The sequence below is a fragment of the Diorhabda carinulata genome, chromosome 2 (genome assembly GCF_026250575.1).
Source record: "Diorhabda carinulata isolate Delta chromosome 2, icDioCari1.1, whole genome shotgun sequence".
Lineage (NCBI taxonomy): Eukaryota > Metazoa > Arthropoda > Insecta > Coleoptera > Chrysomelidae > Diorhabda > Diorhabda carinulata.
The window spans coordinates 16,062,392-16,084,769 of record NC_079461.1 but is presented as its reverse complement, the minus strand read 5'-3'; the positions used below and the strand labels follow the sequence as shown (position 1 = coordinate 16,084,769).

General features: G+C 30.6%; 1 protein-coding gene across 1 annotated transcript in view; it reads left to right on the top strand.

The window, feature by feature from the left end:
• The window catches only part of LOC130890705 (matrix metalloproteinase-25-like), a 42,759-nt gene extending 21,571 nt beyond the window's left edge, over positions 1–21,188 (top strand). The window contains exons 7-11 of the mRNA XM_057794938.1: positions 1,984–2,227; positions 4,246–4,390; positions 4,789–4,911; positions 4,973–5,113; positions 20,807–21,188. Coding sequence (XP_057650921.1) covers positions 1,984–2,227; positions 4,246–4,390; positions 4,789–4,911; positions 4,973–5,113; positions 20,807–20,961 — 808 coding nt within the window. The 3' untranslated portion in view covers positions 20,962–21,188. The remainder of the gene's footprint in view (positions 1–1,983; positions 2,228–4,245; positions 4,391–4,788; positions 4,912–4,972; positions 5,114–20,806) is intronic.
• Positions 21,189–22,378: the final 1,190 nt, after the last annotated feature.

Sequence of the window (22,378 nt, the reverse complement as noted above, 5' to 3'; positions counted from 1 at the left end):
GATAATTTTTAAAAGGAAGATAAATTTTGCGGTTCAACTTTTCTTTAAGCATTTATTTTGATCTTCTAAATTACATACAAATACGTCCAATAGTGTCATATACCTAGTCACCTTTCCACAAATTATCCAAATACCTTGCGAACAGTTTGTCAAAAATAACCAAAAATCATTTTTACCTAAAAGGCTCATTTATGTTCAAGCAGTTTTTAGACAATTGCAAAATCATATCTCTAGACATTGTCTCAATTAACACAAATATTCCAAATGATCTCATAACACACGTATTGGAAAATAGATGGGATCCAATGAAACAACATACATCTCTCAGCTATGACGAATTTCTAGAAGGTATTGTGATGATAAAAATTATTAATTATTTCCAATATAACGAAAACTTTTTCCAACAACTAAACGGATGTATAATGAGATCTCCAATTTCCTCCAGTCTAGGGCAAATTATTATGGAATCTGTAGAAAAGAAGATACTTTCACTTTAGAAATTGAATACAAAAACAAAATGAATTTCTTAAACATGACAGTCATTAAAATCAATGATCAAACAAACTAAATATTATACAAAAGAAACATGTTCTGGAAGATATCTTAATTATAACTCATACCATCCCAAATCATAAAGAAACAGCGTCGTTATAGGATTAACATATAGCATTAAAATTAACTTCACTCCAGAATATCGCCATGAAATAATAAAAAAAACTCAAAAATACTTTGAAGAATAATCAATAACCAGAAAATCAAATTAATAGAATCATCCGACAACACACATTTAAATTACACAATAAGAACAATATAAATCCAACTACATAAATAAATTCAAATAAAGAATAAGATACATATATAGCACTCCCCTACACAAACCAACTATCAGAAAAATTTCACATTATCACCACTATTCACTACACTAGAAAACAAAACTAAAGATACTAAGAAATCAGATATCATATGTTCCATACTATGTCTGAATTGTGCTAAAAATTATAAAGGAATGACTACACAATACTTGGAGAACAAAATAAATCGTCACAAATAAACCAAAAATGCATCGACTGCTCTACACAAACATGAAAAAAATGAACATTATAAATTTGATTTAAAAAAAAAACAAAAATCTTAGCTCAAGACGAGAGCTACGAAAATTTATTAATCAAAGAAATGATACATAAAACAAGATAAATGTTCTGTGAAAGATAGAAAAGATATAATTAGTTTATTTAAATCTACCTGGTATAATATCGTTTTATTGAAATTTCGGGGAAATACATTGATTATAATACTATGTTTTTAATAATGTTCTTAAGATATCTACTAATATATTTTTATCTCTTCTACAAATATATGACTTTGGAAATTTTAAAAATTGATACAATTCAAACCACTGAAAATCTTAATTCATTATTGTGAGTAAAATTTTATTATTGTTATACATTTATACATAGTTCTTAACCATAATTTCAGTCCCAGACGGTTAGTCCACTTCATATATATATATATATATATATATATATATATATATATATATATATATATATTTCTAAATATTTTTGATTTTAGGTCTCTTCTGTTTTAAAATTAGTTTTTTTTTGATAATTTTTAAGAGGTACAAAAAATTGACGTTTCGACTAATATTGAGTCTTTATCAAAATAAATACTTTCGAATCCATCCTTAGCACATCTTTCTACTGTTTGATTGAAGCTGAAAAGTCATTATATATTTTAAAAAATTCTTTCGTGAATTTGTTTTTCTGCTACGCTTGAACTTTGAACAACTGAGAATGTTTTGACTGAATACTGTTGAACGAGAAACATGAAATTCAACAAGTGTACCACTTTGAGAATACTAAACAACGAATAGAGCGTCATTTGTTCAGAACGACAGAATTTATTGAGCTGTTTCATTTGATATTTTGTTTTAAAGGAATTTGTGAAATGTTGAAATTGATTTTCATGATATTAAAATTCAAGGTCCAAGGAAACTACCTTAAGCACTGAATCCACTAAAATGACTAGTTATAAAGATTATTCAATAGAAACTTCAACAGTCAAATATTCAACTATCAGATATGAAGGTGATTATGAAACTGTTGAGGAACACAAAAATCATGATAGGAAAAACCCTACAAGCGCACCAAGAATTCCAGATATTTGTGACGGTCGTGTAGACGCTATAGCTACGTTGAGAGATGAACTATTTGTCTTCAGTGAAAAGGTAAGTTGATATTATATATAACAAATTGATATATAACAAATTTATATATATATATATATATATATATATATATAGTTTCACTTTGTTAGATTGATAATTAACCGTTCATTTTAAAAACCATGTAAGTGAGCTTTTTTCAACTTTCTGAAAACTATAAAAAAAAACTATTTTACAGCAAGTATAGATTCAGTTTTCTTCAAATATTGTTTTACCAAATTAAAAACGTGCTATTGGAATAATCTATGTTTTTAAATTTTTTAAGTTTTTGAGTTATAAATTTTGGAAAAGTTACACGTGGTTTCTGTTATCTGTTTTGGTATGAAAGGAATGAAAGAGAATATTTCTTTTCTATTGTTTTATTCTTGTAATGAACAAAATATAAACATACATATCTAGTAAAATATAAACATCTGTAAGATAAATATAAAAAATTTAACTATGCCTATATCGAGAAATACAAGTAGACTACAAGCTACAGTATGTCTATAGAGAAAAATCTGACCTTATTCACATATTCAGGTTCTGGCAACTCCTTGTTAGTTGTTGGCCATTGGACAATAGTTTCATAGAAAGCTTCATATCCAGCAGTGAGTTCCATCAACTTTTTTATATCTTCTATCTTTTTTTTTTGTTGATTGGAACCTAAAACCAAAAATCTCACTATGCAAAACCCAATAAATTTTAAAACTTGTTATAGCATACAAAAATGTTTAAAAGTAAAATGTTTTCCATAATTCTTGTTTTGCTTCATCGTTAAGTTTGAAATGACATTTCAAATTTCAATTACAATTTACATCAATCAGCGGAGCTTTGCTGGGAACTTTTCCTTTGTACGAGATCTACTGCTGTCCTCTGAGCCTACCATTTCGAATAATGTTCCGTTTGTATTTTTCCTCATACACGACTCCACGCTTACATTTGTGATTAGGTTCATCATCTTAACTATCCGACATGACTATATAAATATATTAGGAAACAACAAAATAACAATTAATTTTCACCGAAAACACACAAAACCTAACTCTTAGTATTAGGTAACATTTGAATCAACTCACTGTTACTGGTTTATGAACCATTGAAACCACAAATATATCAACAAGGCCGCCAACTGTTACATGTGAATTTACCGCAGAAAGAACCTAAGCGAAAGCGATTGGGATCTTTTGAAATAAACGGATTCTTATGAAGGCTGTCAAATAGCATTGCTGATATGGTATATAGGTTAGAAAATTTGAAACACATTTTTCGATATTTTGTCACAAAGATAAAATGACCGATCACAATAAATACAGAAATACAATATATTATGCTTTGTGTATATTCACAAGAAAATAAAAGAAAACGTTGTAATCTTATCTATATGTGTAACGAAAAAATTGTTTTGATTATGAGTTAACTATGATCTGGAAAACATAATAAATATAGGGTATCCAGAGTGATAAAATAAAAATTTTCAATTCTGAAAGCATGATTGTTCAATATCAACATGTCTCATTTATTTATTCCTTTGCTAGAAGATTTCCTAATTTTGAAAAAAAATTGTGGATGATTCATCATGGAAATCAAAAATTCACGTATTTGTTTTCATAACTTCTGTCGATTAGTAATTCGTGGGGCAACAAAATCTAAAGAATTTTTTGTGAACTTCGCTCCGCCCATAGAAATTGTCTTTCTATATATTTTTTTCATATCTCCCGCTTTCCTGGCTTAATTGTAGCCTTTTCCCAAAATTTATCTCTCGAACATTCTTAATTTATTTTCATTTTTTTTGTTAGATTCTCTCTATCAGTACCATTGTCTCAATGCTGCTTTATACATTTTCATTTCTGTGTTCGTACTATTTTTTTTCGTTTTACGAATGGTCTCTATGAAAAGGAGGTTTTACTTTTTAGTACACTTCTAAACTTTTATAAACTGTGGTTTTTGAAAAAGAAACAATCCATCATTTTATTATGATAGGATTTTCTAGTCAAGTTGAGACACTTTTAATTATTTGTGTTGATTTTTCGTATTTTTAGTACGTATGGCGATTTAGAGATAGAGGAATCTTAGTGAAAGGATACCCTATTCCATTGAATCAAATGTTTCCGACATTACCAGAAACAGTAAAAAAAATCGATGCGGCATATCAACGGCCAGATGGATCAATCCTATTATTTACAGGTAAAAATCAAAGTTGAGACGTACGAAAGAAAGGAGAATCATATATCTAATTACACCGAATAAAAAGAAGATGCTGTAGGAGGTAACAGAGCTCATCTCAAAAATTTATAATTTTAATTAACATCACCTGTGTGAAATGTGTGAATCTATTGACAAATGAATCTGTTTTTCTTCACACCTCTTCATCGTCCTCAACAGAAACCTGAGAAAGATTAAGAAATAAATGCTATATTATTTAGTAGGCATAAGTCTTGTCGTTTGGACTCTGAGCATAACGCGGTGTCAATTTGTTTACGTTATTACACTATACTGTCCATGCATTATCTCTTTGATAATTATAAACATTAAGATCCAATTTTCTCAGAATATATAATTAATTTGTTATTTCCATGTTCAAGGTGACAAATTTTGGATCTACGACGGTAGACATTTCTCGAGTAGAAGTCCAGAACCGCTCACACATTTAGGCCTTCCTGAATATGTTTACGAGCTTAACGCTGTCCAAAATTGGAAAAGAAATAGTCAGTATTTTCGAGTAAATTATCAGGTTCATCCAGTAATGCGATATTTTTTTTTCATTAGGAAAAACATATTTTTATTCAATGGATAGATTTTGGAGGTATAATGAAACTTCACATACCATGGATCCGGGATATCCCCAACATATGCGAGCATGGAGAGGAGTTCCTTCGCATTTGGATGCAGCAATCACCTGGAAAGACGGTAATTTTGTATGAAATTTATCAGTATTAATGATTTACTTCTGAAACTAGATTCTCGAACTCAATTGCTTTATTATTAATTGCTAACTTTTGGAGAAGAGCAACCATTATACAGATACATTCACGTGTACTGTCTTAAAGTTATTGCGGTATCATTATTTGTTTGTCAGTTCTTTGCTTTTTAATTTGTAATGCTTCATTGTCCTCTTTCAAAGTGCATCACTTTATTTCAGCATAAGAGTTGAAAAAAAATTTTCCTTTCCCAGTTATTCAATTTTTTTCTAATATGGAATAAAAGACATTTGAGAATGTACAAATAATAACGATAACTTCTTTGCCTTAGCAAAACTATATTCGGAAATAAATTAAAATAAGAAAAGAAGAGGTATGAAAAATGGAAACTAGAAGAGCTAAAAAATGAGACTATTAGTAGAACTGGTAGAGTATGAGAAAGTATATTAAAAATGCAGCATAAAACGGTAGATCATAAAAATGAAGGAATGCCTTGAGACACAAGTCAGATAAGGATGGATGGAAAATATAAAATATACAAAAAATTGACAATAGAATCAGTAAAAATAAGAAAACGGGAAAATGTATGAAATTGTGCAAAGGAATTAATAGAAAATTGGATAGATAGCGACAGGAACAAATAAAATCGATAAAGAACTAATTTTAAAAACTGTAGGTCGATGGAAATTGAATAAGAAAAGATACCACATGAATGGAGATCAGGAACAATTAATGAGAGAAAAGACCAGCTTGAACGTGCAAACTACGCAAAAATATACCTATTGAAATCAGGTTATGAAATTCTCTCAACTATTCTAAGCGATAATAGCAAAAATAGAAATTAATATCAATATTGATCAAAATATACTATCCATATGCTTTTAATAGCTTTCGATAGTATTAACAGAGAAAAAATTGAAGATTTAAAAATATTGAGGTACCGAATAAAGTTCGACGGTGAAAAAACAAAAAAAGGGCAATCGACAGCAAAATTTATGACAGGAGAATTAAAAACTGAGAATACGCTTGTGCATTTTTACTGATTAGAAGCAATTTCACTGAGTAGATACAAATGTTAAATTGCAGTTTGTACTTTATTATCCCAGACCTGATAGGCTAAGTAAAAAATGTGAATGGATTTCTCGAATATTTTAACTATGATTAGTACAAATCTTCTAATGATTCTTTAAAAAGTTTCTGCACTTTTTCAAGCTAGAGATTCAACAGTTTTCGATTTTTTAAAACTAAGAATCATTCATAACACCTGTATATGGGTGAGTTTCTTGTTTCTGTGTTCAGACTTTCACCGTCATCATGGTAATAGCTGTAAACACCTTTTTAATTTAGATGATTGTTCACTGTCTAATATGATATACTGAGTTTTGGTGTTTCATTTACTTTTACTCATAATAACATGGTCTTAGTTTAATGCCGACGGCCGTCCCTTCACTGACCTTCTATCATATCCTCCAATCTCTTGGTATCTCACAACTACTTGAGACACACTGACACAGTTGATTAATTAATTTCGATTACATATAATAGGAGATAAAATCTAATTAACATTTCTTTAATTTTTTTTTCTTAAAATCAAACTAATATATATATTTCTCTTTAGTTAAATTAAGACGTAAAAAGAATTTTTTGGGAACATGTGTCATCGTTTATTTTATTTAATATAAAAAGGAAAGAAGGAAGAGATAATTTATTAATAGTTGAATCTTAATAATTTTTATGAACGATTTAGATAATTTATTGATTATATTCAATAAATTGAATATAGAAGAGGACAAAAACAATCCAGATTTATCAAAAATGGCAAAGGCAAATCTAAAAACTTACTGAGATTTATTTATATTAAAACTTGAAAATAAAGAACCAAACGATAGAGATGGATAACAAATTCATAGATAGATGTAAAAAATTAATTGAAACATACGATATTTATAATGATCATGATATACACAAATAAACATGTATTGGAATGTATACAGGAAAAGCAGAAGTCATGGTAGGAAATAGGATAGAATGGCCAAAAATGGCCAAAAATTAAATAAGCACTAGTACAAACAACCAGACCATACCAAATATCGTCGATAAAGTGTCACTCGAAATGCACAATGCATTAGCGGAATTTGAGGGCACGAACCCTATACGTTGACCAAAATGACCTAAGCTGAAGACAAACAAAAAATCCAATAACATTTCAGGAGTTGACTCATTAATAGGAAGCCTCTGCACCGACTACAATACGCTCGAGCGGCTTCATTCACTTATTTATTGTAGAACTGTTGCAGTACTCCGTTTACATAATCAGCAAATACAAAAAATATTCAAGAAAATAAATACTCACACACAGGATCCAGAAGTATATTGATCTGCCTCAGCAGAAGCTGAAAGCGAAATTCAAACGTTTCTCGAGACACATTAAGCCTACAAAGAAGAGGCTACAGATTAACACTTTTCACAGCAACCAAAAAGTATTTTACAGGAAACTTATAGCTACGCCGAATAACAATACCAATCTACCTATGCCATCGAAACAGTCCTTGGAAAAGTTTGATTATTTCACACTGAAAGAAATCACTGACGTAATCCAAAATACTAACAACTGAAAAGCACCGGGGTTTGATAATATCTAAAACTTCTGATATAAGAAATTCCCAAACGTACACAGAGAACTAGCGAAGCAATTTTCTCACCTACTACAGAACCCAGCAGCTATTCCAACGTTTTTTAGCACTGGGTTCCACTCATATGCTTCCAAAGAGCTCCCAGACGGATGACCCCACTCAATACAGGCCTATCACGTGCCTCCCCACTTTATATAATATACTTACATCACTTGTATCACTAACAGAATTCATGGGCACGTCGAGGAAAATAACATCTTAGCAGAGGAACAGAAAAGTTGCAGAAGGGATCACGAAGGGTGCAAAGAAAAACTTGTGCAAAGAGAGATCACCGGAATATACACACTGCTTTCTTGGATCACAAGAAAGCGTTTGATAGTGTGTCTCATCCCTGACTTGTGGAGGTCTTGCAGATTTACTAAGTTCACCCTATCTATTGTAAGCTTCCTTTCAACAACGATGAAGGGATGGTGAACGAACTTACATCTTCAAATCAGTCCAACCTCGGTCAGTACTGAAGAAATATCCATTCGTAGGGGAATATACCGGGGCGACTCCTTGAGTCCGTTGTGGTTCTACTTTGCAATGCCTCTCCTTTCTATCATGCTTAATGATACAAAGTACGGAATCAGCATTAAAGCAAACAGAGACACCAACTGTACCATCTCCTATTTCCTTTTTATAAACAACGCAACAAATAATCGTCAAATTAATCACCTTCTCGATATAACACATCGATTCTCTACCGATATACATATGGAGTTGAGACTGTATAAGTACAAGACTCCACATATCGAGAAAGGAATTGTCATGAACGGAAATGTGCAACTTCAAAACGGAGATATCATAGAGGCGATGGAAAACGAAGAAACCTACAAATACCTAGTATTTCAACAGGCTAAGTTGCTGGAGCACAAGCTGGCAAAAGTTAGGATCGATTCGCCAAAATAGTGAAGTCACTTATGAAATCCGAATTAAATGCAGGCAACTTAATCCAGGAAATCAACACCTATGCTAAGCCTTTTTTAACGTACTCTTTTAGAATCCTGACCCGAAGTCATCCGATATTAGAAAAAGATTACCCCGAAAAGGGGTTGGAAGAGGCTTGGTCGACCTTCTTAACCTGCACTCTCGACATGTAATGAAACTACGTAACTCTTTCATAAGAAATCAGAAACTTCTACTCTACACCGGATTATATCCAAGGCGGATAAGGACTACTTACCCCTCAACCTCGCATCGCCAGCAGGGATGGATTACCGCCTAGGCCCGAGAGGCCCGGGCCTAGGGCGGCACAATTCGGGGGGGGGCAGCAAATTTTTCAGAATGTCAAAATTTTAAACCTGATATAATGTAACGACACTACATTACAAGGATTTATTCTGATTTTTTTTATATAAATTTACGAATAAATTTTTATGAAATAGAATGAAATTCATTTTCTAATTAATTTTTTGATTCGTGAGTGTAATACTGATAAATAATGTTTTATAACAGAAATAATTGAATATTGATAAGCTTTTTTTCAAGAATTTTTAAAGCTCTGTTGACTTTTGTTTCTCTAGTAAAGTCAATCTTACATGTGAAACGCTTCTAAAATTGCACAATGTTTTCTTATTTTCTTTGCAATAATTTCGGTATTTCATAAATCATAGAGAATTAACATTATACAAATTGATATTTAGTATTCATTAAAAATTCATTTTTTTGTTGGTATATAAAATTATTTTTGTTTTTTAAATGATTTCTATAGAATAAAAGAAATGAATATATTTATTCCATACCTAATTTTTGGAAAAATAAAAATAATTCGAAGAAAATAGAAATTCAATTAAATTGGTGATTTATTTTCGCAATATTGTTGCATAATATTCACGAATATTAACGAGCTTTTAACGCTTAGAGTGATATTTATTGATGATATCGTTAATATTGTGAAATTTTATTAAAATTCAAATATATAGTTATGTCGCTATATATTAGAACGATGTGATATAGCTGCATACATGTGATTCTGTTGTGAATATGAATCACTCATAAATTTTGATCCATAATTTTTAGTCAGAGGATTTTATTTATGTCATCTTAATGTCAATAACTGTAGTGAAGTGAGAGTATTGTGAACAATGAATATTAAGAATTAGTTTGGGTGGGAGAGTGAGAGCGTTACATATATTTTCGGAAAACAAGAGCGCTGCACGCAGCATGTATTGACAGAGGGTTTGACTTTGCTTTGTTTTACGTATAAAAGTAAGCATCGCGCTGTATACAAGAAACATCATGTATTTCAGTTTACGAAAGCCGTTCAAGCGTAAGAGTCTCATAATTTTATTATTGTGTTTCGTACCATTAAAAATTTCAACCATTACGTTGAATTATCCATTTTTTTCACTAAGTTGTCGAGGTCTTCTGAATTCATTTTTCTTATTAGCAATGAGTGATTATCGAAAAAGACTAAGCGGTGCAGAATATCGTAAAAGGAAAGCAGAAAAATCATTAAAACAAGAAATTTTACTGAATAAAATTCCAAAAATATCTAATTTTATGACAAGATCAGAAAAACTTGTAAGTGATGATCAGCAAGCATCGGGTTCATCAGACGTAAGTATTTTGATACACTTATTGCAAGTATTTTTTTTTCAAATATATCTCTAAAAAAAGATTATAATTTCTCATAAATTGAACTTCTAGAGAAAGTAAGTATTTGAAATATTGAGACTTGAATTCTTTTTAATCTTTTTGTGTAATCAGGGAAAATTTTAATTTCAACTATGAATGAATTAATGTCCGTGGCTCAATGATTTTTTTGTTTTTAGCCGGAATTAGATGACACATCTGCCCAAGATACCGAAGAAATACAATCAAATCCTTCTTTATTGCAAGATACAATTACAAACAAAACGCCATCAATTTTTCTTTCATCAGAAGAAAGTCATTCAACAAGTAATATGTTTCAATTGAGTGATCATCCTTCCCTATGGAATTTAAATGATGAAACACGAGATTTCATAACTATAAACGGTTTACCACAAACTAATGTAACTGATTTTAAAAATTTACGAAATGTTTATAATGATAAAAGGAGGTTTTGTTCTAAAAGCTTATTCCAACGTACTTTAAAGAGCGGAGAAATTCAACATCGCGAGTGGTTAATTTATTCAGAAAGTAAAGGATCAGTATTTTGTGCTCTATGTTTATTATTTGGTAAGAGTGGTGAAGTAAACGCTTTTACTGGTGAAGGGTTTAGAGATTGGGAAAACTCAAAAGTGCGCATTTTCACAAAACTAACATCAGTCATTTCAAAGCTAGAGCTGCCATTCAAGGCAGCGTTGATCAACGTTTAATGGTGCAGCTTGATGAAGAAATTTTATATTGGAAAAAAGTTTTGCATCGAGTAATTGTGATAATTAAATCCCTCGCAATAAGAGGGCTGCCATTTAGAGGACATTCAGAACGAATTGGAGATCCCCATAATGGTAATTTTTTAGGTTCAGTTGAGCTTCTTGCTGAATTTGATCCGTTTTTATCAGAACATTTGAAATTATATACGCACCCTGGCCGTGGAAATATTTCGTATTTATCTAAAACAATCTACGAAGAAATTATATTATTAATTCAAAATAAAGTATTGCAACATATTTCTGAAGAAGTGCAATCTGCTAAGTATTTTGGTGTAATTGTGGATTCCACAACTGATATTGCTCATGTTGATCAACTTACGATAATTATTAGATATGTACGTAACAATGGTAAAATTGTCGAAAGATTTCTAGAATTCATTCCAAATACTGGCCATAAGGCTAAAGATATTGAAGATGCATTGTTAAAATCGCTTGAGGATAATGGTTTAAATATAATGAATTGTCGTGGTCAGTCTTACGACAATGCAAGCAACATGTCAGGTTTATATTCAGGAGTGCAAGCACGAATCAAAACAAGTAATCCTTTAGCTGAATATGTTCCTTGTGCTGGTCATTCTTTAAATTAAGTGGGAACTTGTGCAGCTGAATCTGTTGCCGAAGCCGTAGACTTTTTTTCTACTTTGCAAGAAATATATAATTTTTTTACCGTTTCAACACATCGTTGGGAGATTTTGACATAGCATACAAGTTTAAGACTTTCTCAAACTCGGTGGTCTGCTCAACATGATGCATGCTACACATTAGAAGAAGAGTGGCCTGGAATGATTGTTGCACTGAACTTTATTGGCGAAAACAAAGATGAAAAACCTACAACGCGAGCGGAAGCTAAGGGACTGCAGCAAAAAATACAACATTTAGAAACAGCAATTCTAGTCATTGTTTGGAATGCAATTTTGGATTGCTTCAATGCTGCGAGTAAGAAACTTCAGGATTCTCAAGCTGATTTATCATCTGTGATACAAATATACAGTTCTTTGGCATTATTTCTACAAGATATGAGAAATAAACAATTTTCTGACTTTGAAAAAAAAAGCCAAAGCACTATCTGGAGTTCAAAATTACTATCGATTTGACACCCGTCGTAAAAAAACCCGAAAACTTCATCCTGACGAGTCACGGGAGAATGAAAGAACAGCTGTATCTGGAGAAGAAAATTTTCGAACCAACATTTATTATCCAATTTTAGATACTTTAAGTGTACAATTGAAAGAACGTGAAAGAAGTTATCATAATCTTTACGAAAAATTTAATTTTTTTGATAATTTGTATGAAATTGATACAAATGAATTAAAAATTCGCGCAGATGAATTAGTTATTAAATGTCCTAATGATTTGTAGGAGACTTTCGTGAATGAATGTATTCATTTGCACTGTCAACTCAAAGATTCTCTATTAAACACGAAAGATATACGTTCCGCGCAAGGAATATACAATTTTTTGTATTCTCAAAAGCTTCAAGATGTTTATCCGAATGTAGACATTACTTCACGTATTTTTTTGAGTATTCCGGCTACGAACTGTTCAGGAGAACGATCTTTTTCCCCCTTGAAAAGAGTAAAAACGTATTTACGTGCAAGTATGGCTCAAGAAAGACTCAATGCTTTGGCACTACTCTCAATTGAAGCTCAACTAGTTCAAGAAATTAATTATGACGATATAGTTGATAATTTTGCTCAGACGAAAGCCAGAAAGGAGATATTTACAAATTAAGTAATACAGTATAGTATAAGAAAATTGACTGTTATTTATGTTGTTAATATTTATTTGTATTGTTTAACAATTATTTTTCACGAAATAAATATTATATCTAAATAATATAAACGGTCTCAAAGAAATAAAATTTCATCCGTTGAAAAAGGGCGGCTAATCAGATAGGGTCTAAGGCGGCAAAAAGCTTAATCCGCCACTGATTGCCAGTATATGACTTAATATAGTATTGGACAATGAGAATTTGGAATATTGGTCATGGAAGGCACTACACGGTAGACATCATCACGACCTCGACCAGCCGCATGTTGGTAAAGAAGCTTTAAACAGATGGCTTATTAGAAGCAATATATTTTCAGAGACCACAGGTTTCATGATGGCTATCAAGGATCAAGTTATTAACACTAATAACTACAAGAAAAATATATTAATTATACGAACACTCAATCTGACCAATGCAGAGAGTGCCAACAAACATCAGAGACCATTCAACATATAACATTTGCTTGTAGTGTGTTAACTCATATCGACTATCTACACCGGCATAACCAATTGTGCCAAATCATCCACCAGAAACTGGCCACAAAAATTGGTCTTCTGAATATGTATACATCGTATTACAAGTACAAGCTGCAGAAGGTGCTCGAAAATGACAATTTTAGACTCTACTACGATAGGTCTATTATCACCGATATACAGGTGACGAATAACAAACCTTTTCAAAAAATAGCAAGGGAAACTGGCCAAATATGCAGATCTCGCAATTGAGATTAAACAGATGTGGCACAGCAAAAATGTGGAAATAGTCCCAGTTATTATAGCATACGATAGAATCGCCAAACTAGGATTACCAAAGAACACGTTCGCCAACATCCAGAAGTCTGTAATATTGAATACTTGCCACACAGTAAGCAAGTTCATTATGTTAACCGAGCCTAATCCTTTTGATACTTTGTATCCGGGATGCGTAAATAATACCTGCTCTAAGCTGAGTAGTCAATAAATCTTTCGCGTAATTATAATTTTGAAATGAGTTTAATGAAGAATGATCAAAATAACCAACACACTAATAATAATAAGTAATTAAATAATTATCTCTACAATCCTCAGTAATATAATAACCATAATAATTATAATAGAAATCATTTCAACTAGCCGTGAAATAATAATTATAATGGATATAATAATAACAATAATTATAATAATAATTTTCCTAGTCAACCAATTAATCTGAACCCTGTACCACATCAACAACGAAACTATTCGACTAACGCTCAGGCCCTAGGAAAAACGTTTTTCGACCAAACCAAATACCTGTGTAAAAGTTGCCAAAACCGGGACATATACGACATCTAGAAATTTTACAGACATACTTACCAGGAACGTTAATATTAATAATAATAAAATAAATATTTCCAATCAAGAAATAAGAAACCAAATTTTTCGTCTGAAGAATTATATAATAATGGTTATAATAATAACAAAAATGAGAAAATTAAAGAAATACTGGATGTTTTTGAAAATTTTGTTAAATCTAAAGAAAGAAACTAACAATTATAACTAGATCTCGGTTAATTCTTTGAAGAAGAAGAAGATAAATTGAATGTAACGGAAAAAAACTCTGAAGAAAAGATTATAATGGTAAAAGAAATTAATATTGATACAAAAAGACAATTAGAAATAGAATTATTTGATAAAGTAAAGTTGACGCAAAATTATAATATACAGGATTAGATGAATTAGAAATGAATGAAAATGATACTCAAATTGAAGTAGGGGAAAATACAATGAAATTAATTGAAGTAAATAATCATATGACAATGGGAGAAAAGGATACAAATAATGTATCAATGTATAATGTAATAAAAACTGATAATGAAATATTAGAAAATGAATGTTATATTATAGAACCTTAATTAAATTGAAATATATTGAATATACAGAATCAAAATAATATGATTGATAAAAGAGAATTCAAGTTATTATAAAATGGATTTTTATAATAAGACAATAACAAAAAATATTATTGATTAGAATAGGAAAGAAATAATAAAAGAAATAATAAATTCCATAATTTTATTTACTTAACTGAAGTAAACAAAAATAAAAATCAGATATTTTTAACATGTAGCGAAGTGAGCAGTAGATGAACAAAAAGAGAAATATTTCGATAACATACTTTTGTTTGTAATCCTATCACGAACAGATTTGGAAAATAATATAATTCTATTTGTTAAAGAATTTATTGATCGAAAACAATTTTATGCATTATATTTTCGAGAACCTTTGAAACCAGAGCAATGTACAAAAATATTTTAAGCATGCTGCATTCAAATTTGTTCATTGTATAAATGTTGTTAATGATGTTTCGATTATTGAGGAACAACAACAAAAAGAAAAGATGGAGTATTATCATATCACAAGGACATAGAGGAATTAATAAGCTTAAAAATTCATTGTAGTGTAAAGTGTAAAATATTATTGGCCGAAAATGTTAGAAGATATAGAAAATTTCGTTAAAAATTGTATATCAGAAGAATAAATTCGATAGAAATCCCCCAGTAATTTGATTAATTTAAACCTCAAAAGGAAAACAATTTGATCATAAACATATTTAACTATAATTGACGCATATCCTATTTCAAGTGTAACTGGAATTTCCATTGCTGATAATCTATTAAATTATATTACTCATTACGGTTTACCGTATAAGATAACAGCTTATTGTGGTTCAGCGTTCAAGAACAATGGCCTGCAAGATTTTTGTAAATTACATAAAATTGAATTGCACTAAACATACTTTTATATATCATATAGATTTAAAAGGCATTAATAAGCAAATATAAATTTTAAAACAACAACAAACTTTGGAATAGAGTTCCAAAAAGCCATTCATCTATTTTTCCTACAGCATTTATTATACCTATTTTTGATCTAATATGCTGATAAATATTTTCTAATTTTCTATCTAAAGTATTAGTTGAAATTGTTGCTCTTTCTAAACTATTTTTTAAATTATGAAAATATTAGCTATGCTAATGTGTAATTTTTTGCTGTTATATGTATTATTATTATATTATTATAATATTATTTTCCATGCCTCAGCCTATAAATTTATGATCTTGGTGTAATTATTATTAGTCGACTATGTAACAATTTCTTCGGAGCTTTAAAAAATACTTATGAATTATTCCATGAAACATTTGTTGTCTTGAAGTAAATTTGAATCCAAAATGTTTATTTATAATTTATTAATTGAATATAATTTTGTTGGTTAGGTACGGACGCATTTTTATCATTTGAAACATTTATAGACATTATTGTAAGTGTTTAAATTTATATAATACTATAACGATTAATACATTGACAAATATTATAATCTTTTTTTTTATCATGAGTGATAATAAAAAACATAAAAGAAAGCAATCACAAAAAGCATTTCACTAGAAATTAAAATGTCAGTGATTAGTAGATTAGATTTTTGTAAACGTCTATCTCAAATTAGTGCTGCACTGATTTCGGCAACTTCAACAATAAGAACGATTCTTAAGAATAAAGAAAAATGCTGTCATTGGTAACTGCAACTATGTCAGCTCTGCAACTAGAATTAAACATTCTAGAAATAACATTATATAGAAAATGGAAAAACGACTGCCAATATGGATTAACGACAAAATTGAACACAATAAGCCAATCTATCATAATGGAAAAATCTAGAAGAATTTTTAATTACATTCAGGCTGTAGCAAGTGACATAAGTAAAGCATTCGTTGCTAGTCTAGAATGGTTTAATAGATTTAAACATCGAAATAATCTTCACAACATAAAAATTACAGGGCAAGCAGCGAGGGATAATTTAATAAGGAAACTATACTCCAGGATTGGTTTTTAATGTTGATGAAACAGGCCTATTTTGGAAAAGAATGCCAAAACGAACATTTTTATCCCGTAAAGAGAAACGACCATCAGGATTTAAAGCTGTGAAAGATCACTTAACACTTCTACTGGGTGGTAATCCAAACGAAGATTTCAAATTAAAACCACTTCTGATTTACTCCAAAAACCCAAAAGCATATCTAAATCACATTTTCCTGTAATTTGGGAGTCTAATAAAAAATCATGGATAACTATGAAAATTTTCCAGGAAAGGTTCACTGAACATTTCTGTTCAGTTCTGTTCCGTCTGTTAAACGTTGTTTCAAAATTAAAGACTTGAACAAAGATCACTACTATTAATTGATAATGCTCCAAGCCACCCAACAAATTTATCAGACTTGCCACCCAACAAATTTATCAGACTTATGAACATGCATTCCAGTCGAAGTGGTTTTCTTGCTACCTAACACAACTACCTTAATTTAACCAATGGGCCAAGGCGTTATACCCTATTTTAAGGCTTATTACTTGCGGCGAATATTTAATCAGATGTTTGAAAAACAGACGCAGAAGACAAGCAATCAATAAGAGAATTTTGGGAAAACTACAATATTATGAATGCTGTAGAAAACATAAACCTTTCTTCGAATGAGATAACGGAAAGATCTTTGAAAGGAGTATGGAAGAACATTTGACACTCTGTCCATATGGATAAAATGGTGGAAGAAATAGTGGAATCAGCCGATTTAGATGAGGTAAATATGGAAGACGTCGAAGAAATAGTTCAAGAAACAACAGCTAGTTTTTCTAATGATGAGCTCAAGGAATTAACTAAACAAGAAGAAAACAAAAATATTCACAGTGGTGATTTCGAAGAAGAGTTTTGTGTTTGTGAAACGGAGTGTGTAAAAAGGAGTTTGACCACTATAACTGAAATTATAGACGATTTTGTTGCAAATGATCAAAATTTTGACAGGAGTTCAAAAGCAAGACGGGGTGTTATAGATGCTCTACCCACTTATCAACAACTTCTAGCAGAATGTAAAAGAAAAACACAGACTTCATTAGATGCCTTCATGAAAAAAAGAGAGAATATTGGAAACAAAGGCTGAATGATCTGGCTGACCAAGAATTTTATTTGTTTTTATAAGTATATTCGTTTATATTGTTTTTATTTTTGTGAGAAATAAAGTTTCGGTTTTATTTTCATTAAAAAAACATTATCAAATTCAATACCTAACCAATTTTCCTATCCATCTTCCCCCAACCCCATGATTCACATGTTTAGATAGCCTCGTTTAGCGCTGTTTCACATTACGCTCTACTTTAATGAAACGTATCCCCTACGTTAAGCGGGGTTTTCTGTAAATAGATTTCAATGCGAAAGGAGCATATGCTAAATGACTTACATTCCAGGCCAATCATAAAGCCGCACCAATTGTAGGCGAAGCCCACCAAATTCAAAATAGATTTACAGAATATAGTGACTGTTTAAAAGCAACTGATGGTGTAAATTTTTTTTCTAGTTTTGTAGGGTGTACTGTGATACATAGGGAAAACCTGAGCTAAATGCCTAGTGTGGATAAGACGAATACTGGATTTTATCAAAAATTTATGTTAAATGGTGATCTGATCTGATCTCGGATCTCGGATGGGTAAAACAACAGCTCAGCGGCGCCATGACAGTTCAACGAAAAAAAATAGACGCGTGTATATGTAGTTAAAGTAAAAATAAAAGTTTTTTGCTGTTTTGTTACAAATTTTACCAAGGTAAGTGTATTGATTTTTGCATTATGTATTAAGTGTTAACGAATAGATTCTGTTTAATCGATTACCTTTTTTAAGTTTTAATTTGGATTTTTGACCTTTCATTCTTTGATAAAAATGTTATAGTAGGCTAATACCACTTTTAAATATGAGTGCTTTGGACAACGGATGGCAATCCGTTTTGCCCGCTTAGTTCGATATTTTTCGACATTTAACACACATTGAATTAAGAAGAAAAGTTTTATCCAGCTTTACACTTTGCGTCAAAAATAACATAATATTTTCATCATTAGCCCCACACACCACAGACCGCATGCAACCATTAGACATGGCTGTATATGAACTGTTAAAAAAGTATTTTGAGCAAGAATTGCCGAAGCTGCCGAAGATTATATACAGTGCATCCAATGCAAGAGATGGGCATACGAGAACTATACTTCTTATGTCAGGTCAGGCAACTGCTACTGTGATGAGTATGAAGACTACAACACCAATTGCATTACTTATCAATTTTTGCCCTGAAGGTACATCCGTTTTACTTGGGGGGGTCGGACAAAACTGATAATAAGTACTTTTTTGTAATCAAAAATTTATGTAGACATTGTTTAAATTTCAATGTTTTCATTTGTAATTTTTAAAGATAATTTACCAAAGTACAAATTAAAAATAAAATTGTTGAAAAAAATTCAAATTTCAAATTAGTTTACTTTTTATGCTACATGAGCACAAACCATTTATTTCATAGCCCAAGGTTGCATCATTTCTGTAATTTAAGTTCGAAGCCCTATATGGATTTGCTAGCATAACTTTGGCAATTTCAGACATTGTGCAGTTTCTCTTAATAACTCAATATTGTTGTGTTGTGCTCGTGCTTTTGTATATTTTTAATTATGTATAGTATTAGCTGAAGTTAATTTTTTAAAATAACAACAGAACAATAAAAAATGTTGTGTTGTGTATAACATTGAGAATCCATGATATATCTGCTCCAAATCCTTATAAGCACTTAAAACGTTTTAATAGATGGCTACCGGCTAAAAACAATATTAAATTGACTGTAAAGGATGTACTATGAAAGTTCATGTGACGAAATTTATCAAAATTGAATCTAATTACTCAATGTGTAACATTTCCATTAGCATTAGCTGTAAGCAAAATTTTGTTTATATATATATATATATATATATATATATATATATATATATATATATATATATATATATATATATATATATATATATAGCTATTCTGTGTACCTGAGTTTAATGAAGTACCGAGAATTAATCAAAATCTTAATTCACATTAATCATACACAATCAACACATGTATTAATTGAAAAAAAAATATTATAACCCTTACAATCTAAGTCTTCATTCGGGTAATATATGTATCTATCTATTTCTCCTTTTTACTGGGAAGGAAAAACCCCAAAATTTTCAATATGCTCGCGTAAATTATTAAAATTCTTGGCTTGCACTGTTTTCAATTTAAATCTTCAATTCCTACAAATCGCTAAATTTATCAATAAATTACTAAAATATTAAAACCATTCTTCTAAAACGTTCTCCTTAAAATATTCAACATAATCTTAGTAGCAAATTAAAGTTCTATAAAGCTCATCTATTTCTAGTCTTCTTTTTCAGTACATTACAACACCGTGTTCGACACTCTAAATCACAAATTTCGTTGCAAGAAATTTACCACTTACCAAATTAGATTTTACCTTAAATTTACCAATCACAATTATTCCTATGTCATCCTCAATATCTTCTGTGCTTTGAATTTCCATAGTGTCTTTTCTATAATAATTTTAGGTATTTGGTGTTTTAGTATCAATAATCTTCTACATATTTTCATCTATAGTTACTTCCAGCCCTATAAAACCAAAACATATTAAAATATTTTTTTGGTTTGTATCCGATTTAATCAGCTATATATCTAAAATCACGTTTTCCACTTAATGTATCAAACTCTAGAAACTTAATCAAACTTTCTATTGTGATATTGGTTCAGAAATACAGAAATCAAGTGTATGATTTCTGTATGAATGGGACCACATTTAGTTCCTTTTATCACTTTAAAAATAATAACTACTAAAAAATATATATTATGAAAATCATCTCTAAAAGAGGTAGATAAATACAATAATTCATTAATATTTAAAAACTTAAACACTTTTACACTGTATATAGTGTCATCAGTAAAAAAAAATACAACTACATATTACTAACGGCTACAGATATTCCATTTAATTAATAAACGAGATGCTTTTTTCAGATTTCACGTATTTCTTCAGAGGAGGATTATTTTGGAAATTCGATAATAACTGGATAATGATAACGGAAGAATCTCCAATGCCAGCACCGACATATTGGTTTGGCTGCCCAGAAAAAAATAATGTTATTATGAGCTGGTTCCTAGCACAACCGTAAGATAGTTAAGAATAAATATGCGGGTAACACAGAGTCTCAATTAGGTATGGGTTCACATAAATATGTCTCATACGTTGATTAAAGACGACAAAGTAGTGCTTTTTAGTAATTATATACTTAAAGATATCGAATTTTTTAATCCATTTACCAAATTTATCAAAAATAAAGTATGTGTACACTTTTATTTATGACTCACAAGTTAATAAATTTAAGTTAAGAATGAAAAACTTTTATTACTTACCTATAATTATCATTTTATCATCTTGAAAACATAATATCATGGTAGGCTTAGGAACCATCACGGGAATATACGGGTATCACTAACACTTAGCTGAATGTACCGCACCCTAGTTTAAACGAGCACAAGCGTATTTATTACATCACTCAATAAGTCGTGAGACTGAAACACAGATGGTCATGGTCAAAACCATATGACGTTTATGAAGTACCATTTTTCAAAAGACTATGTGTAAAATTTCATATCGTCGATTAGTTACAGCCATTAAGTGATGCTACTTGTGTTATTTTCAAAACAACGGATTCAAAACAATTTCGCGTATTAATTTATCATCACTTTTTGATGGAAAAAATACTGTGCAACCTCAGCAATATCTTCAAAAGTGTTATCTGGACTCTGTTCTATCGAAAAGAACCATTTGTTATTAGTTTGATCAATTTAAAGGTGGTCGTACAGACACCGATAATGGTGAACGTTCTGGTGGTCCGATTGAGGTGGTCACTGAAAATGAACTCCACCAATTGGTTATATCTAGTCGTGAATAGAAATTGCGTGAGATATTTGAGGCCGTGAGGATATCAAAAGGCAGTGTAGTTACAATTATGTATCAACATTTGACCTTGAGAAAGCTTTTTTTAAAGTGGGTGCCGCTTTACACATAGTTGATCAAAACAACAACGTGTTATTGATTCAGAGCAGTGTTTCGCCATGTTTACACGTAATAAATCAGATTTTTCACGTCGCGTGACAATGGATGAAACATGAGTCCATCACTTCACTCTGGAATCAAAACGATGATCATGGGATTGAACGTCGAAACTAGTCAGTAGTTACACCCTCTCCTTGCAATTGCGAGCCATTGGAATGTTAATATCGACAGAAGGGTCGATTTACATCATGCTCTTAAATTTTTAATATACGTGAATTTAATACACAAAATTTAAAAAACCTAAGAACGATACATGCTCAAGATACTTGGCTCAAGAATAATATTGTAGCAGTAAGAGCTCAAAGTAAATTCTAAGAGTTAGAGTAGCACCTCATGTTAGTAGATTTGGCATATGCAGTAAAGGAGCTAATAAAAAAAGGCTTATCGGTCTTATTTTAATAAATATATTTTAGTTTGGTGCGAATATTTTAGGATCTTCGCGAGTTTTATTGATTTCTTTTCTAAATGAT